At 36.0% G+C, this 21,808-nt stretch overlaps 1 protein-coding gene across 1 annotated transcript; it reads right to left on the reverse strand.

The window, feature by feature from the left end:
• Positions 1 to 4,735: 4,735 nt before the first annotated feature.
• On the reverse strand, positions 4,736 to 6,833 carry LOC131146278 (uncharacterized). Its single transcript, XM_058095755.1, has 2 exons — positions 6,033 to 6,833; positions 4,736 to 5,184 (listed from the first exon to the last, which is right to left on the reverse strand). Exons 1-2 carry the CDS (start codon positions 6,669 to 6,671, stop codon positions 5,029 to 5,031), a joined length of 795 nt encoding a protein of 264 aa, XP_057951738.1. The 5' UTR covers positions 6,672 to 6,833; the 3' UTR covers positions 4,736 to 5,028.
• Between the last annotated feature and the right edge of the window lie 14,975 nt (positions 6,834 to 21,808).

Here is a 21,808-nt window from a genome sequence, read left to right on the forward strand (position 1 = left end):
ATAAATTTGCGAGTCTCTTACAATCAAGAAGAAAAAGCTCAAAAGACCTTGATTGTATTTGAGAAATCTCTTTGATGCTTAAAATTAAAATATGCGCAATAATACAGATCCAGAGCCCAGTGAAAAATATGTTTGTTGAAATATTTTCTAAAATATTTAATGCTACGTGGGTTTGTCCCACATTGGAAAGAGTAGAAAAAAAAAAAGTCATTAATAAACGGTAAGATAGAATAATCTAAAAAAAATCATTAATAAATGATAAGTTGGAATATTCTCAACGACATTGTAATGTGTCAAAGAGTTTTAATTCCTCTCAATTCTTTATTAGGATATTGGGGAAAAGGATTATCTCACTCTAATGTGAATAAAATTAGAGAGTTAATTCCTCTCAACTGACTACTTGGATTTGTGACACTAGTTGTGTTTCTCTGCCCTCCACAGCCAAGTGGTAGAGATTCAAATCCTCTTGAGATTGCATAGAAAGAATATACTGACAGGTGAAGTTTGAGAAGATGAATTTCTATTTCTACAAGAAGAATTAAACGCACTTGTCTCAGAGATTCAGCCTAAAACAAAATCGAATTTGGTAGGCCTAGATTCTACCGAACGTGGAGAGGTAAAAGACTGCTCTCGCATTGAACCTGGTCCCATGAATCTTCTCAGCCCTTTAGCAAGCCCCCACTTCTTGACTGGATCTTGTCCAGGCTTTCTTCATAAATTATTTCGTTTGGGCCCCTACAAGTCTGGGCTATGCAATCATCTTTTGACCACCTTCTGAAAAGCGAACCCTACTATTTCAGATCTGCTTGCAGTAGGATTAGGACCTTATTTTGAGGAAGTGAAGTGAAGGACCTATAAATAAATAAATAAATTTGGGTATTTTTGTTTTTAACTTTATTTTTTGGAGTGAAAATTATAATTTTATTGAGTAGAATTTTTTATGAGAAGGCCATTTGATGCCCGGTAATCTAAAATAGGATTACTATTTATTAGTGCATAGTGCTGAAAACGAGTCAAATCAATCATGAGCGGATCGAGAGATTAACTCAATAAAAGTTTGTTTGGACTTATTTATTATCTAGATAAACTGATTTTTAGACTCGATTAAGCATAAACACAGACAAATTTGCCTCGTTTAGGCTCAGTAATGGGCTTGTTAATAAGTTCGATTACAAGCTCGGCTAAGTTTTCATTATATTTACAATTTATAAGTTGGCCAAACCCACCCCCAAGCCCAATCCCAAGGCTAGCCCAAGGACCAAGCCTAGCAAGCCCAACCCAAGTGCTCAATGAAACTGTGGAACTTGAAAGTATCCCCGCGCGTTGCACCTTCTCTTCATGATTGTTGGCAACCAACACACAGCCCTTATCTCCTCTTTATCTAAGTCTGCCCCACAAAAAAAAAAATAAATAGCACATTTAAAATAAAAATTTTAAAAAATATAAAAAATAAATAAATAAATAAATAAGTGGTCAGCATCTTCAGTTTCAAATTCAAACTTGCAAAGAAAGAATCAACAATTAGATATGTGAGAAACATATGAAAATTCAAATAAATAGTGATTGATTAAGTTTGGTACTGATTGACTTAATCAGTATTAAACTGATTGGATCTCCAAGCCTATCAATAGAGATTTTTTGGAAGTGAGATGGATAAAGATTGTTATCAGAAGTGAGCAAAAGAAAATTGAGAGTTTGAGAGAATTGTGAGGTTGCAGGAGAATTTGTGAAAAAAACGGAAGAACTTTCGAACAGAGGTTGGAGTTCAAGAGTTAGGACTTGAAGGTTAAAGATTAGTGAAGGCCTTAATTAGAGAGGCATTGAAAGACCGACATTGAGCTTGAAGAAAGAAGGACTTTGAAAACAAAGGTTGTTGTTTTTTTCTTTCTTTTTAAATTCTATCTAATTATGTTTCAAATTGCAAAATTTAAGAAAATCAAAGTGTTGTGATTGATAGAGATTTAATTTAGTTTAAATCAAGATTTTAACTCAAACTTGATCCATTAATCCGACCCATTGACTCGAATCCAACCCATTGATCTTGATCCGACCTATTCACCCCAAGACCCGAAAACCCAAATCCATTAATCCTTAATCCAAGAACCTAAGACCCAGGTCTAATTTGGACCTAGGTTCATTGATTATTGGCCTTGCACCTGGCTCACAATCCCATTCAATTAGGCCCAAAACCCAAAACCCAAATGGGCTTGAGATAGTTCAGCCCATTTAATCCGAGCCCATAGGCTTAATTGAACTCCAACCCATTTTCCAAATTAAGCTTATTAGGCTCTGCTCAAATGGCTAAAACTCATCAAATAAAAAAATAAAACCTAATTGCCCTGTGACCCAATCAAACAAGGCCCAATTCAATCATAGTCAAAATCCAATCCATCTTGGCCCATTGGACCGAGCCTAGGTGATCAAATTTAAATTGGGTTAATATAAGCCCAAAATCAAAATACCTCTAGCTCAATTTGTTTGAGCCCAACCAATTGGACTTGATCCTAAACCTAACCCAAATTATTTGTTTCAAAGGAAAACCTAGGAAATTTTCTCAAGAAAATCTAAAAAAAAAAAAAAAACAAACAAAGAATAATCAAGTCAATAAGACAGAGCACTCATCTTGATTTTGAGTTTGATAACCTAATGTTCTTTGTTCATGCTTCCCTTTTCTGGTTTTGATATGCAAAACAAAAGAAAAATGGGATGAGAACTAAGAAAGAAAAAGAGAAAGATCATAGTGAAATTGAGAGTGAAGAATAAAGAGGAATCCAAAGAGAGTAAGAGAACGAAGAACATAAATCAATAAGAGAAAAGAGCAGCAAGATCCAAGTGAAATAGAGAGAAAGATATAGAGGGTGAAGAACAGAGAGAAATCTAGAGGGAGAGTAAGAAACATTATAAATAGAAAAGAATCGAGAGAGGGATAGAGAACGGAGAACAAAAATCAAAGAGTAAAACAGAAATTCGTGCGAGAAGAAGAGATGGAAAAGAGAGAGAAGGAGAAAAGAAAAAGAGAAATGAAACGGAAGAAAGAGGAGAGAGAGAGAAAGAAAAGGAGTTTATATATGAGTGTTAGTGAGATGCGTGTCACCATTCGTATGATGTTATGTGGCTTAACCAGGACGGCGCCTTCGGAAGGTGACCTAGCACAATCCTGACAGTCCAAAATGTGTTTTCTTTAGATGGTCGAATTGCTGCCACGTCAACAATCTACGTTAAACACTCAAAACCAGTCAAAAACTACCACATGGCGGGTGACGTCACCCTACTGCATAAAATCTTATTAAAAAAATAATAAAAAATATAAGAAGGTGATGTCATGCTATGATTAAAAAAAAAAAGTCATGTGACCCATTAATTCCAATCAGGTTAAACCTAGTTCAGATTGGTTGAACTAGTCTAATTTTTGAACATCTGGTTTATTTATTTATTTTTAAATTATTTTTTAACCTTTAAAAAATGGAAAAATAAAAAAAATATTTTAAAATTAGGAAAAAAAATAAAAATATTTGAGTTATTTTGACTCGAATAAAAAAGTGAAAAAATAAAAATTCCAAAAAAATGAAGAAAAATTGTTAAAATCCTATAAAATTTTAGAGAAATGTTGGAAAATTTTCAGAAAAATTCTATAATTTTTTTTTTAGAAAAATATGGGAATATTTTAAAGACTCTTTTCGCTTAAATGTGATGATTTTTTTATTATTATTATCTATATTATTTTATTTTTGGGGGTGTGTGTCATAATGATTTAACAAAAGGTAAAGAGGTATTTCAAATATCACTTATATTAGTTTTGAGGAGGGTTTATTTACCAAGATTTCCTCTTTTGGAGATCTTATAACACATTTCTAAATCGCATTGTAGTTTTAATTTTCTCGTTTAAATTATTTATTTCTTTATTTATAGTTTATTTTTTTAAAATTAAAGACCATTAATTCAATTTACGTATAATTCATGATTAATTAGATACTGTTCGTAGAATAGGTGTATAGGAGGTGCTAGTACATTCTTCTCGATTAACTGAACTCACAATCCCAACTTTAGTAAATATGGACCAAGGCTACTAGTTCCTTGGTTTAAAATTAGTTTATAAGACCAATCAACAAGTAGTAATCAGATAATACAACCGCACCTACAAAAATGATAGGTTAGTGGCGACTCCATCCAACTTATATTATTTCTTGTCATTCCGAACCCTTTTCTGAGACGTTACGATATAGAACATATTTATTTCTTTAGAAAAAAAGTAATTTGAAAAAAAAATACTTTTTTGAAATAAGTATTTATTTAAGTATACTCCAAATACTACTTATTGACATAAATACTAATAAAAAGATTTCTAATGAAAAAATAAATTTTTAAAATATTCCAAACAGAGGCTACAATTACTTTTGAAAGTGAATCAAAATACATTTAGATAGACACATTCATGGTTTTATAGTTTTACATCTAAGGTGGTTAGTTCTTTTTTCTTCACAAGATGTATGAGTCTATCTAGAAAAGCAAGACTCACACTCGACCCAAACAATTGTGCTATTCGCTGCCAATGTTACTGTGAAATGTCATTGCAGATGATTTGATATTTCATTAGAATCAACCAATCGCCTGATGCCATCTCATAATATCCCGTGATTGATGAGACTCCTAACTTTAACCATATGATTGAGGAATGTGGTCTCCCTCCAAACTGCAGAATGTGGAATAAACCTAATGCTAAATTTGCGGCCATTAATTTAATAAAAAATTTCAAATATACTGTCAAAATTTGGAAATTGATATATTATATGGGTTTAAAAAAAAAAAAAAAAGAGCACAGAACCTATTAAGCTGTAGATGGTTGAAAACTAAAAAGCCATTGAACCTCTCCAGCTAGGGAGGAAAAATTGAACCACTCCATTACAGTGCAATCAAATCTCAATTCCAAAGCTTTCCCACCAAAATCAATGTACAAGTTGCAACGCACATAGCAATGCTTTGGTTGTTGGCTTTCAAAATCATCTGTATTGTCTCAAGGGATCTCCCATATCAATCAGCTCTCTGTACAGTGGTCTTAAACAGGAGGACATACAACTTCTTATCCATGGAGAAATACAAAAATCCCCCGACAGAATGTGTCACAAAAGACCCAAAACTCATCCCAACCACGCAGTGCCAAGCTGGTCCATAAGCCCCATCAAATTCCTGCACCCCACAAACCATCATTCACAAGTTTAAAAACACTATCTTCTTTCATGAGCTTATATTGATTATAATGCTATGGCTCTTAGGAAAGAGGAATAAATATTAACTTGGTTAATAATATTGATTTGCCCAACATAAAAGGCTTTGATCATGATAGTTTATGAGCTATGAGCCACATCATGAGCATGAGTGATGGCCTTCATTTGCTCTCATTCTATGCGAACCCTCATATCCTACATTATCTCCTACTCATCGCAAGATTTTATGACAAGTGGGGAGGCTTGTTTCAATAATTAATAGGAGTCCACAAATTTTTGTAATACTTTCTTGCCAAGGTTGGAGTTTTCTAAAGAGTAAGCCTAAATTAAATCTGCCAAAATTAGGGTGGTCCAAGATCACATAGTGAACCAAAACAATCCAAAATTTTGGAATGACTTAACAAGATGGCCACATGTGAATGTGACAAAACAGGTGTAAAACCCTAAACCTAATTTTGAGTTCACCATGATGATGGGTCTGGTTAGGAGTTGGGACATGTCAATTCTGTAAAAGGTTAGTCCCCTCTTTCTTGTCCCTAATTTCAGAATCAAAAGAGGCGAACCAGTTGATAATCCATCGAGGCGGAGAAGAAGGGAAAGCCCTAGCTATTCTTCTATTACTACACATAGAAGGATTGCAGCTTATAATGCATCAATGGCTGCCTATACCTTCAAACCTTGTATAAATCCTGTGTTCTAAATATTTCTAGAAACTATAATTTTTTCATAACAAATTCAAAAACCCAATTCAAAAATCAACACAAAAATCCAATTGGTTTGATCCCAAATGATGACCTATCAGTAGTTTACCTTCTTGAGAGTGCAGGCGAGGGCCTTGGAAGTGAACTTCTCGAGGCTATCGCGAGCCTTCCGCGCACAGTCCACCGCATGGATCTGCATAAACGGCGGCATATCAACGGAAACCACCTTCACCCCGTTGCAGGACAAGAAATCCGCCAACTCAATCTGCGGGCTATCGAAGGATCTCCTTCTTCTTCCTCCGCCCACGGTCAAAGAAACAATCGCCTTCTCAACATTAGACTCCTCCTCCTCCTCTTTCTCTTTAACCGCTTTCAACGACGACTTGCTCTGTTTCTGCTTTTCCGCGACGATCCTCTGCTTCTCCACAACAGTTGCGGGGTTCCGGCGACTGGATTTGGGAAAGAGGTTGTTGGAGGAATCGGCCCTGGCGGACATGGACATGGACATGGACATGGACATGGTCTTTGCTTGGGAACGGGCGTCCGCTGGGGGAAGCTGCGGCTGGGGCTTTGCAGATTTTGCGGATTTGGTGGGGAGCGACCTAAATCTGGGGAAGTGAGATGCTAAGATTTTGTGAGTGGCGGAAGTGGGGGCGGCGGGATCCAGGTGTCTCGAGCGCCGGACGGCGGTGGAATCGCCGGCGGGGGCGGGGGCGGAGAGGTGGTTTTTGTTGGGGGTGGGATCCATGGGTGGGAGTCTCAGTCTAGAACTATGGAGTTTGGGCCCTATGGGCTATGGGGGGTGGGACGGTGTGACATGTTTTGGGTGTGAATGAATAAATGAGAGTGGGGGAGATGAAGATGGATTGGTCAGGATGCTTTTGTTTGATTAGTTGACTGGATCTGCTTTGGGAAAGAATGGGTGATTTTGTGGGTAGTTTATAGCAGTGAAAAGTCTTGGGAGCAATGGTAGTTTTGGCAAAATTACTAATTTTAAAATTCTAAATATTAAAAAAGAAGTGGTTTTTTTTTTTTAATTAATATTTAGACTCAGATAAATAAAAAACGTGTTTTTAGACGAGTTTCAATGAGACGGATCCTACACTATTTTTACTTATTAGCAACAAACGATGACCTCATTTTATGCCCCCATTATAAGGGAAATATGATGGTGGATCCATTGGACATGTGGGATCTATACATCATATGTTTCATGTTTAAGCAACAAGCATACAGGCATGTGATGGATTGATACTTTTTATAGTGAGTTAAGTTGACGCTTAAATTGCTCCAGATCAAGTGACTTTATAACTTGATTCAATTTTAATAAATTGACGAGTCGAGTTTAAGCTTCGATATACTCTTGTGAGACAGAGATAACGAGATAAGACAGGTAAAATGCACTAAGACCTATTTAGCATTGGACTGTTGTATTATGTTTGTTGAATTGAGTTGTAGATCTCCTACAATGATCATTACACACATTTATACCCTTCTTGAGTAAAACCTACATTAATTCAATGGTTAAAAGTATAAATTCAAAATATTAAATCTCAATAGAGAATTTTTTAAAACATTTAAAAAACTAATCATAAATTGAGATCATGTTATAACATTAAATGTTCAATTTGTTACAGTTGACATGTTTATCCAATGTTTATCCACCTTGTCACCTGATAACGGTAAATTTTGCTTGATGACGTAGGTGATCATTGTTGTTTGATGACTCTGAAGTCTCTATCACCTGAGTGTCTACTTACAACTTCTATGTCACATAAGTGACAAGCGAATTCATCCCTTAAACGATTGAATCTAACCTACAATGTTTGTCTTACACTTCTTTAGTTCTAAGCGATTCTCTACTTAGTCATTAGGGTGATTAAGCAAGACGAGATTCACCTTACCTAAGCAACCTCTTTTTTAAGGCACTATCTTGACTAAACGATGACCATCACATTTCAAGGATGTGCACAAAGATGAACAATCAACTTATATTCTTATTTTTTTGAAATTGCGAGCACCATGTGAAATTTATAAAATGTTGATAATATCATGTTTTGTCAAAAAATCTTATACAATTGAGACTCATTTGTATCCATTAAACAAAATTGAGACCCATTTTTGGGAAAAAAAAATCGTTATATAGAATGAGTGCATTACATAAGATTTAAAAAGCAATAGTCCCATTACACTACATTAGCATTTTTTGCAGAAGTATAATTTATTTTCCTTTGCGGGATATTTTGGTAAAAAGATTGAGACTGTCGTGTTGGATGTTTCAAGTTTAAATCTTAGAAGGGAATATGGAATGGGAGATGAGCTACTCCTTGCTATATAGCCTAGGCCATTGTGAGCATCCAACTGATTGAAAAAAAATAAAAAAATCAAAAGAATGTGAATCCTATCAGCAATGCATCACAACTCGGCACACTCAATGAGAGTGATGTCGTTGACGGTTACATCGACAGTTTCAGACAAAAACAAACTCAGAAGGAAACCATCAACTATTTCATCAAACCGTCGACGGTTTTGTTCGCTGCAGATCTAAATGTTAAAAATCTTAGGCTAATCGTCACAATAAAGTCTAAGGAGCGTTAAAGACCCGATGTCAATCGTCATAGTAAAAATTTGAAGACAATATATATTAACAAATCAAAGTCTATTGATTCAAAAAATATATATCCAAGGACCATATATGTCAACAAAGCATATTTTATGGACTCCTAATAAAATCTATGAATATTTTAGAAAGTCTACAAATATTATAGATTCTATGGGATTCATAATAGTCCTTTATCTCTGATTTCATGGGATTTAAGATATCTCTTTGATTTGCAACTATATCATGTAAATCTTGTTTAGATACCTCTTCTTGTATCCTCCTCAATTACTTAGTGTTCACGTTTCATTCATTGGAATAAGAAATACAATTTTCATTTATTCTCATTTTTTATTTATGGTATTAGAGCCATTGTGAACATTAGTTCAAAAAGAAAAAAATCACAGCTTCTGCATTATCTATACACCTCTTGCTTATCTTCTGCTCTTTTTTTCTTCTTTTCACCGGCTACACTATCTCTTAATGCTGCACCATAGCATGGTGAAAGTCTAACTATCTCCTTCGAGGGTGGATTATCGAGACACTTTCTGAGGAAACTCTAAGGCTTGTCGACACCATTCCCCAATTGACATATGGCAAAGGTATAACCGTCTACTTCGAGGGTGGATCATTGGGACACTTTCTGAGGAAACTCTCATACTCGTCTTTGGCTTCGACACGGCTCATGCAGTGTGGGAGGCTCTCAAGAATGCATATGCTCAAGAATCACAAGAACGTGAATTTTCTTTTTGTCAACATATCACCTTCCTTCGGAAATAAGATCACACAACAATCACTAAACATATCCGCACCTTCAAAGGTCTTTATGATAATCTAGTAGCCATCGGGAAGCCCATTTCAGACCAAGAAAAAGTAGTTTGTCTTCTCACCAATCTTGGTCTGCAATTTGAAATCTTCACAAAGCCAATGTCGAAGGCCGCCCTTCATTATTTTTCACAACAAACATTGTCTCTAGCCTCGAAAAAGTTTGTGGGAGGGTATTAGCAATGCATCACAACTCGGCACACTCAATGAGAGTGATGCCATCGACGGTTACATCGATGGTTTCAAGTATAAACAATTTCAAAAGGAAACTGTCGATGATTTTATCTGCTACAGATTTAAGTGTCAAAGATCTGAGGCAAATCGTCACAATAAAGTCTAAGGAGCGTCAAAGACTCGAAATGAATCGTCATAATAAAAATTTGAGGACCATATATGTTAACAAATCAGAGCCTATTGATTCAAAAAGAAAAAAAAAATCTAAGGACCATATATGTCAGCAAAGCAAATTTTATGGACTCCTAGTACAATTTGTGAATATTTCAGATAGTTTGCGAATATTTCGAATTCTATGGGATTCATAACAGTCCTTTATCTCAGATTTCTTGGGATTTAAGATATCTCCTTGATTTGCAACTATATCATGTAATCTTATTTAAATACCCCTTCTTGTATCCTCCTCAACTACTTAGTGTTCACGTTTCATTCATTGGAATGAGAAATACAATTTTTCTTTATTCACATTTTTTCTTTATATCCTACTTAGCATAAATATTGGTACAACTTGGATTCTGCTTGCATAAAAAATGCTAATATGACACCACATGATTAATGTATAATAAATTTTATGTGATGGTTGGTGTCATACCCCAACCCAATGGTCCCAATTAACCAAGCTGGGATGGGCTACAATTTTCTAGTATTAAAGCGTAGGTTACAGTGTTAGCCTCACAAGGCTTAAAATCATGTTTTGATGATAACAAATCAAAGGAACTTAACATATTTGACTAAGTGATGATTCAAGACTCAAGTGTTCAAGAACAAGTGCTTGACAAAGTCTTTTGAAAGCTCAAACTCAAAGATACAAGATATTATGAAGCTAAAGAAAAGAAAGCTCGAACTCAAAGATACAAGATTCTAAGGAATTCGGACCTGCAACGGGGTTGCAGATGCCTGCAGACGCACTTGCAGATGGTTACTTTGAATTAGTTTTGGGCTGATCACCCAGGCTAATTCCAACCTCCGAACAGCACAACCCGTCATGGGGGGGGGGGGTTAAACATGTCGTTTGACGCAGGGAGTATTTTTACGTGTATATATATATATATATATATATGTTAATTTATGTGAATGGTGATATTTATTAAACTGATTTACAGGTGGTATCATGGAAGTGTATTTTTAATTGTGTAGGTGTGAGTACGATATACAAATGCTATGTTTATCAGATTTAATAATTTGGGTTTTATATATATATATATATATATATATATATATATATTACTTAAATTCATGCTGGCCACACCCTAATATAAATTTAATCCATCTTAGTGAGAGGTGTTTCACCCCAATATACAATTTATCATTTTTCAGGACCACATCAAGATCGAGCTTAACCAGCTCCGGGGCAGGGTGATAGCTAGTTCTTTTTGTGTGAATGTTTATAAGAATTCTGATGTATTTAAAGTTTTTTTGGGAGCCCTAACTATGTAATATGGTTGTATGGATTAAGTTAGCTTTCTTTCTTTTGTTTGGGATGTAATATGGATATTGGGAGACTTCTATGTATGTTAGTAGTTTATAACTTTGGTAATGTATTTGGAGGATGTATCAATTACTTCTGCCGCTTTTATATAATGAATATGATATTAGGAACACAAACGCCACTAAAGTAGCACCCCGAGCCCCACTAGCGGGTCAGAGTGTTACAGGTGGTATTAAAGCCTAGGTTTGTTAGGTTCTGAAGACTTTGACAGTTGATAATTACTAGAGTATAGGTTGAGATATGATAAGAGTGGGTAGGTTAGGTGAGTCTTGGTTTGGAAGCTTAGAGATGGTGATCCGTTGACGATCTTCTGTGTTTTTCCTGGAATGACGATTTTAGGAAAACCATGGTAAATCCATCGATGATTTCGTTTCTGGGTTGAGATACTGGAACTTGGAAACTTAAGTAGGAATGTTAGGTGGGGTGAGTAGGTGTTTAGTCTCGGAGTTGTGATTAGAGGCTGATACCTTGACGATTTTGTGGCAGAATTGAGTAAATGATTCTATGACTCTAGGTGACGCCGAGCACGCAGGAGATGTGGTTACAGGTAACATTTATGTGCTTTCAAATAAAGTTGGTGTGCTCTTTGATTCAGATGCGACACACTCTTTTGTGTCTTGAGGATTTATTAAACTGTGCGGGGTAGAAATACAGCGATGCCGAGTTAGCAATGGTCACACCGATAAGGTCGGTAGTAGTGGGTAACAAGGTGATTAGGGATCACCCAATGGAGATTCAAGGAAAAAGGCTGCCTTCTAGTCTAATTTTTTTTTACATGCATGGTTCGATATTATTTTGGGGATGGATTGGCTATCATCCAGCTACGCGAGTATTGACTGCCACAAAAGGGAAGTAATGTTCAAACCTCTAGGGAAGTAGGAGTTTAAATTCGTCGGGTCGTGTGTGCGCGCTCTGCACCACAAATCCTTTCACTAATTCAGGAAAAGAGGTTACTTTTGGAGGGTGGCCAGGGGTATCTTGCATTGGTAAAAGAAGCATCGAAGGAAGGACTTAGGCTGGAGGATATCCCAGTGATAAGGGAGTTCTTGGACGTTTTTCCTAAGGACTTACCGAGATAGCCTTCTGATCGCGAGGTAGAGTTTGTCATCAAATTAAATCTAGGGTCAGCACCCATTTCTAAGGCTCCATACAAAATGGCTCCGACTAAATTAAAGGAGCTAAAGGAATAGTTGCAGGAACTATGTTAGCTTTGGTGTATTCCCAAGAGGGGGGTGAATTAGAATTTAAAAACTTTTTCCTAGGTTTGAACTAAATGACAGTAGTACATTCACAACCTAGGGTCTATCTATGCAGTTCCGAATGCACAGATAAATATAACGTATGGAATTTAAAATCATGCGCAGCATTCACCAACTATAATATACACGTGTAGAAATGTAAATTGCAGAAAGATAAACAGTGCACACATGATATGTTATCGGGATTCAGTCAATAATTCCTACGTCCTCGCCTCTAACTCGCAAGCCCGAGGATTCCACTAATGCTTACTTAACAGGTGGAGCAACACCTAATACAATCAGGTCAATTAGCACAGGGCTAACCACAACCTTTAAAAATTCTTCTTGCAGGGCGAAGAAGGCCCTAAGTCAAATTTACAGGGCTGATCCCAACCTGATCCTTTTGGGCTAGATCAAGCCCCCTCAGGCCACGCCTAGAAATATAACAGTATTTTTCTCAATAAACTAGTACAATGATTATGCTTTCATGCAAAATAGATATGTACCCAATACGCGCAATCACATACACATCAACAATGTAGGTAAATGTAAGCTCATTGATGCAAATAGTTGTACTAACAACACTTAATATGGTATAATCAGTGATATGCTTAAGAGTGTTTAAAACAAGTAGTATCTTGGAATCTAAGCAAAACACAGTTCAGTAGCAAATCAATATTCCAAAGATATGAATATGATAATCAAACTAGTTCAAGAAGATTTTCCTTAATGAAATAAGCACAATACTAGTTTGAAAATATTTTACTTGTTTGAAAAATCTTTGCACAACAAAAAAAACCAAACTATTGGACACTTGCAATAATAATGCTAATATCCTAAGCTTGCTAGTTTATCCCAACACAAGATTTATAATATTAAAATCTGTGGGATAAAACTAAGCCAAACTCCCCAAAAAATAATATCACAATCAACCAATCAAATTGGAGTATTAGCACTATCTAATAAACACAAGGTAGCTTAATAAACTCTCACAAGATCAAGATATATCAAGGGAATAAATATTTGAGAGCATTTTGAGCAAAATGAGATTTTGAGATAGAAAAGATTTTTACTAATTATTTTGACTATTCTCACACTAATCCTCACAAATGAACCCATATTTATAGGCAGAGGTAAAATTATAACTGTTTGGAACTTGTTCGGAATTATTAGAAAAAATTCAAAATGTTTAAACACACTTAACCCAACTAAACTCGATTTTACCGCAGTTAAAACAATTTTAACCCACCAAGGTTCAGGTGGCTGAACCGTGGTTCGGTTGCCTGAATAGACACAACTTTAAAAGATATTTAAATAAGTTCGGTCACCCGTGTCATGCTTCGGTGGCCCGAATCAAAGTCAGTAGCCTTTGTTCGTAACCTCGGGTGCCCGGTCTTAGGTTCGGTCACCCGAACTTGTGTGTTCGGTCGCCCGGGGCTCAATTTGAATTGAATGGATCAGTCGCTCGAGTAGGTGGAATGTCCCTTTCAAAGGGTTCGGGCGCCCGTGGACGGTATGCACAAAATGGTTCGGTCGCCCGAGAACCCAAGTCAACTGTTGACTTCTCAACAGTTCGGGCGCCTAAGGAGTTTTGAACTCCTAGGGTTTGGTCGCCCGACCTCTCTCAATGTTGTGCAATTTTACCCAATTTTACTTCAATTAATTCCCCAGATAATATATGTAATTATGGGGACAATGTGCACTAAGTGTTGGGACCTAGGGTCTTTTTAGGGTCTATGTGTACATCGAAAAAATCCAGCGTCAGTTGACCAAAGGGTGCCCTAATGACATTCGGTACCCTAAGGTCAGTCTATGGCCATGTTGAGCTTACAAAAACCTACATGCATGACATGCAGAGATTATTACAGACCATATGCCTAGTTACTATTACAAACTCAAATATAACATTAATTGAATTTACAAAATGAAAGAGAATCCTTAGGGTCTTCATGCTTTGCTGTCATGTGCCATCAATTGGTTTGCTAATATAAACTTGCACACAAACTAGATAGACATTAAATACCAAAGTATTTGTCATAATCAAAACAGGGCATGACCCATAGAGTCAACAAACTACTTAACAAGGGATTTATCAGACCGAACGTGTCACCCTGGGGAGCTTCGGTGTTGTTTGTAAAAAAGAAGGATGGGTCGATGAGGATGTGCATCAACTACAGGAAAATTAATGAGGTAACAATGAACAACAAGTACCCATTACCTCGTATAGACGATCTGCTTGACCAGCTAAAGGGCACACAGATTTTCTCCAAGGTCGATCTGCAATCCGAGTATCATCAGGTAAAGGTTAGGGTGGAAGATATTCCGAAAATAGCATTCAGGACCAAGTATGACCATTATGAATTCCTGGTTATGCCGTTTGGATTGACAAATGCTTTTGCAGTGTTCATGGATTTGATGAACAAGGTTTTCCACCTGTATTTGGACTAGTTAATAGTAGTATTTATTGACCATATACTGGTGCATTCAAAGAGCCCAGAAGAACACGAGGAACATTTGAGGATAGTGCTTCAAGTGCTGAGAGAAGGAAAGTTGTATGTTAAATTTAAGAAATGCGAGTTCTGGCTGGAACTCGTTGCACTTCTGGGACATGTAGTGTCCACAAAAGGAATTTTAGTGGACCCGACCAAAGTGGAGGCAGTAGTTGATTAGGCAAGACTGAAGAACGTGCACGAGGTTAGAAGTTTCTTAGGTTTGGTAAGACACTATCGCCGGTTCGTTGAGGGGTTTTCGAGATTATCAGGTCCTCTAACACAGCTTACGAGGAAGAATAGAAAGTTTGAGTGGACTAGTGAATGCGACAAAGTTTTTAGGAATTGAAGCAACGACTAATCATTGCTCCAATATTGAGCATTCCATCAGGAGAGGGTGGATTTGTGATCTATAGTGACGCATCTCAGAAAGTACTCACGTATGTATTGATGCAGTAAGGAAAGGTTATTACATATGCTTCTCGCCAACTTAAGGAGTACGAGAAGAACTATCCTACGCACGACTTGGAGTTGGCAACAGTAGTTTATGCATTAAAGATCCGGAGGCACTACCTATGCGGTGAAAAGTGCGAGATCTTTACTGATCATAAGAGCCTTAAATACTTTTTCACCCAAAAGAAATTAAATATGAGGCAGAGGAGATGACTTGAGTTGATTAAGGACTACGACTGTACTATTAGTTACCACCTAGGAAAGGCTAATGTGGTAGCTGATGATTTGAGTCGGAAGTCGATGGGTGCATCAATTTCAACAGTTGTTATACATCATCATATTAGGATGGACCTGGAGAGGTTGGGTGTAGAGTTAATGGATAGGGATTCACAGGTGATCATAGCTAGTTTGATCATTCAGCCAACCTTACAGGAGAAAATTAAAGTCACTCAGACGAAAGACGTAGAGTTAATAGAAATTATGGAGAAAGTACGGAGTGAGCAACAGATGGACTTCATTGTCTCTGAGGGAGAGTTCTCAGATTTCACACTAGGTTGTGTGTACCTAATGACGCAGAGATTAAAAAGACGATTCTAGAGGAGGCTTATTGCTCTCTTTATACTATTCATCCGGGAAGCACAAAGACGTATAGAAATCTGCGAGAATCCTTCTGGTGGAGTAACATGAAAAGCGAAATTGCTAGATTCGTGGAATAGTATCTGACATGTCACCAGGTAAAAGTAAAGCACCAAAGGCCAGCAAGACCACTTCAGCCACTTGATATCCCTAAATGGAAGTGAGAGCATATCTTAATAGACTTCATATCGGGGTTGCCTTCAACGATGCAAGGACAGAATGCTATCTGGGTTATAGTGGATTGGCTAGTGAAGACTACATGCTTTGTTCCAATCAGAGTCAGTTATTCTATGAATAGGCTGGCAGAACTTTATATGCAAGAGATTGTACGACTTCATGGCATCCCGGTTTTTATTGTTTCATATCAAGATCCACAATTCACTTCTCGATTTTGGAAAAGTTTACAGGACACCTTGGGATCTCAACTCACTTTTAGTACCACGTTTCACCTGTAGACGGATGGGCAGTCCGAGAGGACCATTTAGATTCTAGAGGATATGCTGCGAGCATGTGTACTGGATTTTGGGGATAGTTGGATTCGGTATCTACTGCTCGTTGAGTTTGCGTATAATAATAGTTATCAGGCCAGTATCGAGATGAGACCATATGACACTTTGTATGGTCTTCGGTGCCGATCTTCATTATACTAGGATGAGGTAGGCAAGCGGCAAATTTTGGGGCAAGAACTAGTTTAGCAGACCTCTACAAAGGTCGAGCTTACCAGAGAGAGGATTAAAGTAGCACAGAGTCAGCAGAAGAGCTATGCAGATACTCGCTAAGCTAGTGTTTGAGATTGGTGATATGGTATTTTTGTGATTGCTCTTATGAAAGGGGTGATGAGATTTGGGAAGAAAGGCAAGTTAAGTCTTAAGTACATTGGGCCCTTCAAGATTCTAGAAAGGATTGGTCCAGTTGCCTATCGAGTGGCATTACCCCCAGTGTTGTCTAGAGTTTATAATGTTTTCCACGTATCAATGTTGAGGAAATACGTGTCAGATCCTTCGCACGTGATAAGTTATGATCCTTTGGAGATCGGGGATGCTCTGGCATACGAGGAGGTACCAATTTAGATTTTGGATCGAAAAATATAGGAATTGCGTGCTAAGGATATATCGTTAGTGAAGGTACTATGGCGTAATCATGCAGTTGAGGAGGTTTCTTAGGAATTAGAGACAAAAATACGTAAGAAGTATCCACAGATTTTTAGAGAGGTTTAGCACTAGACAAATCAGTACAGTGGTTGTTGGTTTTGTTTGCAGGTTAGGTAAGGTAGATTTGGTTAGTTTTATCAGTTAGTTACAGTTTAGGATATGAGTGTTCTTTGGGAGAGTTTTGTTTAATATTGTAATCTCTCAATCTTGCATGTAACCATGGTATTCCTCCGCCATAAGTGAGGGTATTTAATAAATTTAGGACGGGGCTGCTATGTGGATGACTATCAACTCTTCTATAGTGATCGATCCTGAGTTAGGGATGTGATCAGTAACAGTTAGCAAATTTTGGGGATAAAATTCTTTTAAGGAGGGGAGAATGTAGTAACCCAGAAGAAAAAATAATATTAGTAATTAATTAATTAAATACTATTGAATTTATTTAATTAAATACATATATGTATATATGCAAGGTTAAAGTAATAAGTAATATATAATGTCATTATAATATATAATAATGGAAGCTTAAAGAAACATGAAGCTTAGAAGCTTCCTGTTGAAGAAATTGAAAGGATTTCAATTTGGGGTTCCAGAGAGTTATCCTCGCCACTCTTTCTCCTCACACTCTCCTCATCTTCTCTTTCTCTCTCTCCTCGATTTCGTCGACCAATCGTACGCTGATTGAAGAACGAAAAATACCCCTGGGTTCTATTCTCAGCAACCGACATTCCTACTGAAATGGATTTGTCATAGGAGTGACGTAGACACCAACCACTTGTAGGGTAACGTAAACTCTTTTCCTTTTCTCAGTTTTTCCTTAAATCTTTAGCCAAATCAACGATTGAACACCACCACAGGGTCCTAACCTCGATCGTCGTCATTTTAATCAGAGTGAATTTTCAATTTGGGTTTCCTAAGCACCACTCCAAATCTAGGGTAAGGTTTAGGAAATTAAGAAAATTACTATTTTTGGGAATTTATTTATTTATTTGGAGTTTATAGAGTTAGGAAATGTTAAAATAGTTATTGGGAATTTTGTGAGCCTAGGAATATTAAGGAAATTATAATTTTGGGATTGAGCTGATAGAATTAGAAAAATGTGGTTTTAGGGTTTTTGAGCTCAATAACGTCGCGGGTTTGGTTTTAGGGTCTTCTCAGAAAATATCTCAGTAAATAGGTAAGGAGATTAAATTAAGTCTAGTTTTTATTAAAGTTGAACTGATTAAACTGCTTTATATATATATATATATATATATATATATATATATATATATATATATATATATATGTATACTTGATTTCCAGGATTATTTCGAAAATCGACCATTCAAAATGAATTTTTGCAAATATAAGATATATGGTATAATATTTTGAATAATACGAACGGTGGAAAGCTTGTTTGATCATATGGATTTAAAATACTATATTTCTTAATTGTTTATCGGGCTATGTTCATATATGGAAATTGTGTGGTAGGTGAATAATTGGTATAGTTTATTGTAGTAACCACATATGAAAATGGTTGTAAAATACTGAAACTGTTTGTGAACTATACTGGAACTTCTTGTGTAAAATACCGGGTTTTTATATGACAGCTAAGAGCTAGGTTTTTATATGACGCCTAAGAGTCGGGTCCTTTATTGACAGCTAAGAGTTGGGATTGATACAACAGATTTATATTGGATTTTGAAACATATATTTATACTACTGTTTTATTATTTAAAATTGCATGATATGATTTTAAAAATCCTGAGGACCTGTTGTATTGTGAACACGGTACCATAGCTAGGAGAATATTTGGTCATGTGTGCCCACACTGTAGTGGAAATGTAGGGTGGTCTTTGTAGCCGATTGACCTACGTAAGGGTGGAGTTATATAATGCAATCGGACCTGCAACGAGGTTGCAGATGTCTGCAGACGCACTTGTAGATGGTTACTTTGAGTTAGTTTTGGGCTAATCACCCAGGTTAATTCCAGCCTTCGGACCACACAACCCTTCATGGGAGTTAAACATACCGTTGGACCTAAGGAGTATTTTTACGTGTATATATATATATATATATGTTAATTTATGTGAATGGTGATATTTATTAAACTGATTTACAGGTGGTATCATGGAAGTATATTTTTAACTGTGTAGGCGTGAGTATGATATACAAATGCTATGTTTATCAGATTTAATAATTGGGTAATATATATATGTTTACTTAAATTCATGTTGACCACACCCTGATATTAATTTAATCCGTCTTACTGAGAGGTTTCTCACCCTAATATACAATTTATCATTTTTTAGGATCATATCGAGACCGAACTTAACCAGCTCCGAGGCGAGGTGAAAGCTAGTTCTTTTTATGTGAATGTTTATAAGAATTCTGAAGTATTTAAAGTTTTGTTTGGAGCTTTGGATATGTAATATGGTCGTATGGATTAAGTTAGCTTTCTTTCTTTTGTTTAGGATGTAACATTGATATTGGGAGACTTTTATGTATGTTAGCAATTTAAAACTCTAGTAATGTATTTGGAGGATGTATCAATTATTTGCGCTGCTTTTATATAATGAATATGGTATCAGGAACATAGATATTACTAAAGTAGCACCCCGAGCCCCACGTGGCGTATTGGGGCATTAGAGGGTATTTATGCATTCCCCCCTCATAAGCTCTCAACTTCAAATCGAATTAATTAATAGTTGTTGAATCATGTTAAATGGCTACAATGATTGCATTGGGTGTTAATCCCGAAGAAGGTACAAAGTTCAAAAGAACCTAGGCACAAAACAATTAAAATTGAAAGTCATTCGAACATGTGCCTCTCCGAAAATTCAAAACAAAACTCATTTGAGAGTTTTAGATAAATTGCATATTGGCTACATAACTGAGGGGGAGCAGTTGTTTTAAAATTCATCTAATAAATACTTTATAGTATTATGCTTTTTTGTTTATTCATCAGATGCTTTGTGTAAACTGCAAATCAATATCCATTTTTCGCCTAATGTCATATTATTTGTTTGATGGATTATTCTTGGGCATGATCTACTTTGAGTCATACTAGACTGCATGCTTATACTAAATGCCATATGCATGGTTGATGCAGATTCGTGAAGTGCATGCTAGTAGTTAACTAGGGCTTTGCATGATTGAAATTGAATGATCACATATAGACTAACATGCTAGTTAGTTAATGAAGATCATAACTTCATAGGACTGGTCAAAAATTCTAAATTCTTCACATGTTAAAAGAATCATTTGCATGTTGTTTTTTTTAAATGATTAATATTATGCCTTTGCATGCTGTATGATTATGGTTTGTATTTCCCTAGATTATATTCATCATATACACCTTATTTAATTCTAGGAAAATCTTGCCCATCGTTACTCTTTTGGTCTCAACTTTAGATTCTGAACTTCATTCAGGACCAAAATGGTGAATCATTTTGCCTTAAATTTAATATCACATGGTTAGATGGCAATCCATATACTTGGAGAAAATGGATGACATAAGGGAAATGCTTTATGTCACACACTCATTTGAGTTGTGTTATTCTTATTAAAGCCCTACTGCATAGCCTTTGCATGAATTTTGAGTATTGCCTTCATTGGCCATCATTTGCTAAGTGAAAATGCAATATGTAGTGATCTTGTGCTAAATACCTATAATTTGCTATATAATGAACTCCTGGGCGCTGAATGATTATGAAGAATGAAAGCATGATAGTTTATTAATTGAACGTCATCCTTAACTAAAATACATATATGTGTGTGATTAAGAATGTACAAGGAAGTCAAATTTCATTTTTTATTTTATTTATCATCATTGGCTTGATTTGAGTCCTAAGACTCTTGTGAAATCCATGAGCATCATATCTCATTTTGTTTTTATGAAAATATAAGATGATATGAATTGTTCTTGGAATTTACGAACATTGCATATCTTAAACTTTGGCGTTCTAATGCATATGAGTTCTAAAAGAATAAACTTGCTAGATGAATATAAATGGCTTAATCTTATGTCCATTAAAAGCATTTAAGGATTTAATATTTTTTTCTTATACTGTTTTGCATTTAGTAATATCATCCTTAATAGGTATAAGCATTTGTTGGCATCTAAGCTAGCATTCAAATTGAAAGGTGGAGCTTCTGTTTTAAAATTCTCTCTTCTAGCTCACCCAAAATTTTGGCTCAGACCTATATTGAGTTTATTGTGGTATGATTATTTAAGCATAATGATTGTCTTGAAAATCTTAAATGGACGAATATTGCTTGCCCCAAACTCTTTTACTTAAGACCTAATGCACAGTAGAGAAGTCATCTAGAAAACTGAAAAAGTGCATAAACTCAGGGGGAGCAACTTAACTTAAAATACTACGGCTCTAAAAACTTGATTTCTCACAATTGTTTTCTATGTACTTCATATCTCGTGAGAAATGTATTAGCTATCTAGAATGAATTGCATGTTTATTGTCTTGTATGGATATTGGATGTACGGTCTTTATTGCATGGATTTCCTTGGACTATAATGAATACTTTGCATACTTGATCTGAATGATGCGCATTACTATAAACCACTTAACATAATCAATCAAGTCTTTGATATACAGTTTTTTGGGGGGAAATGCTCTATTTTCAAAAAGCATGCTGCCGAAATTTCGTAAAATTCTTCCCAAAATCATGTATTTGAATGACTATGATTTAATGCATACAATGATGTGCTCAAAATGTTTCTTTGACTAAGGTTAATTTCATGCTTATATCCTTTTACCTTAGCCCC

This window comes from Malania oleifera, chromosome 13 (genome assembly GCF_029873635.1).
Source record: "Malania oleifera isolate guangnan ecotype guangnan chromosome 13, ASM2987363v1, whole genome shotgun sequence".
NCBI classification, from domain to species: domain Eukaryota; kingdom Viridiplantae; phylum Streptophyta; class Magnoliopsida; order Santalales; family Ximeniaceae; genus Malania; species Malania oleifera.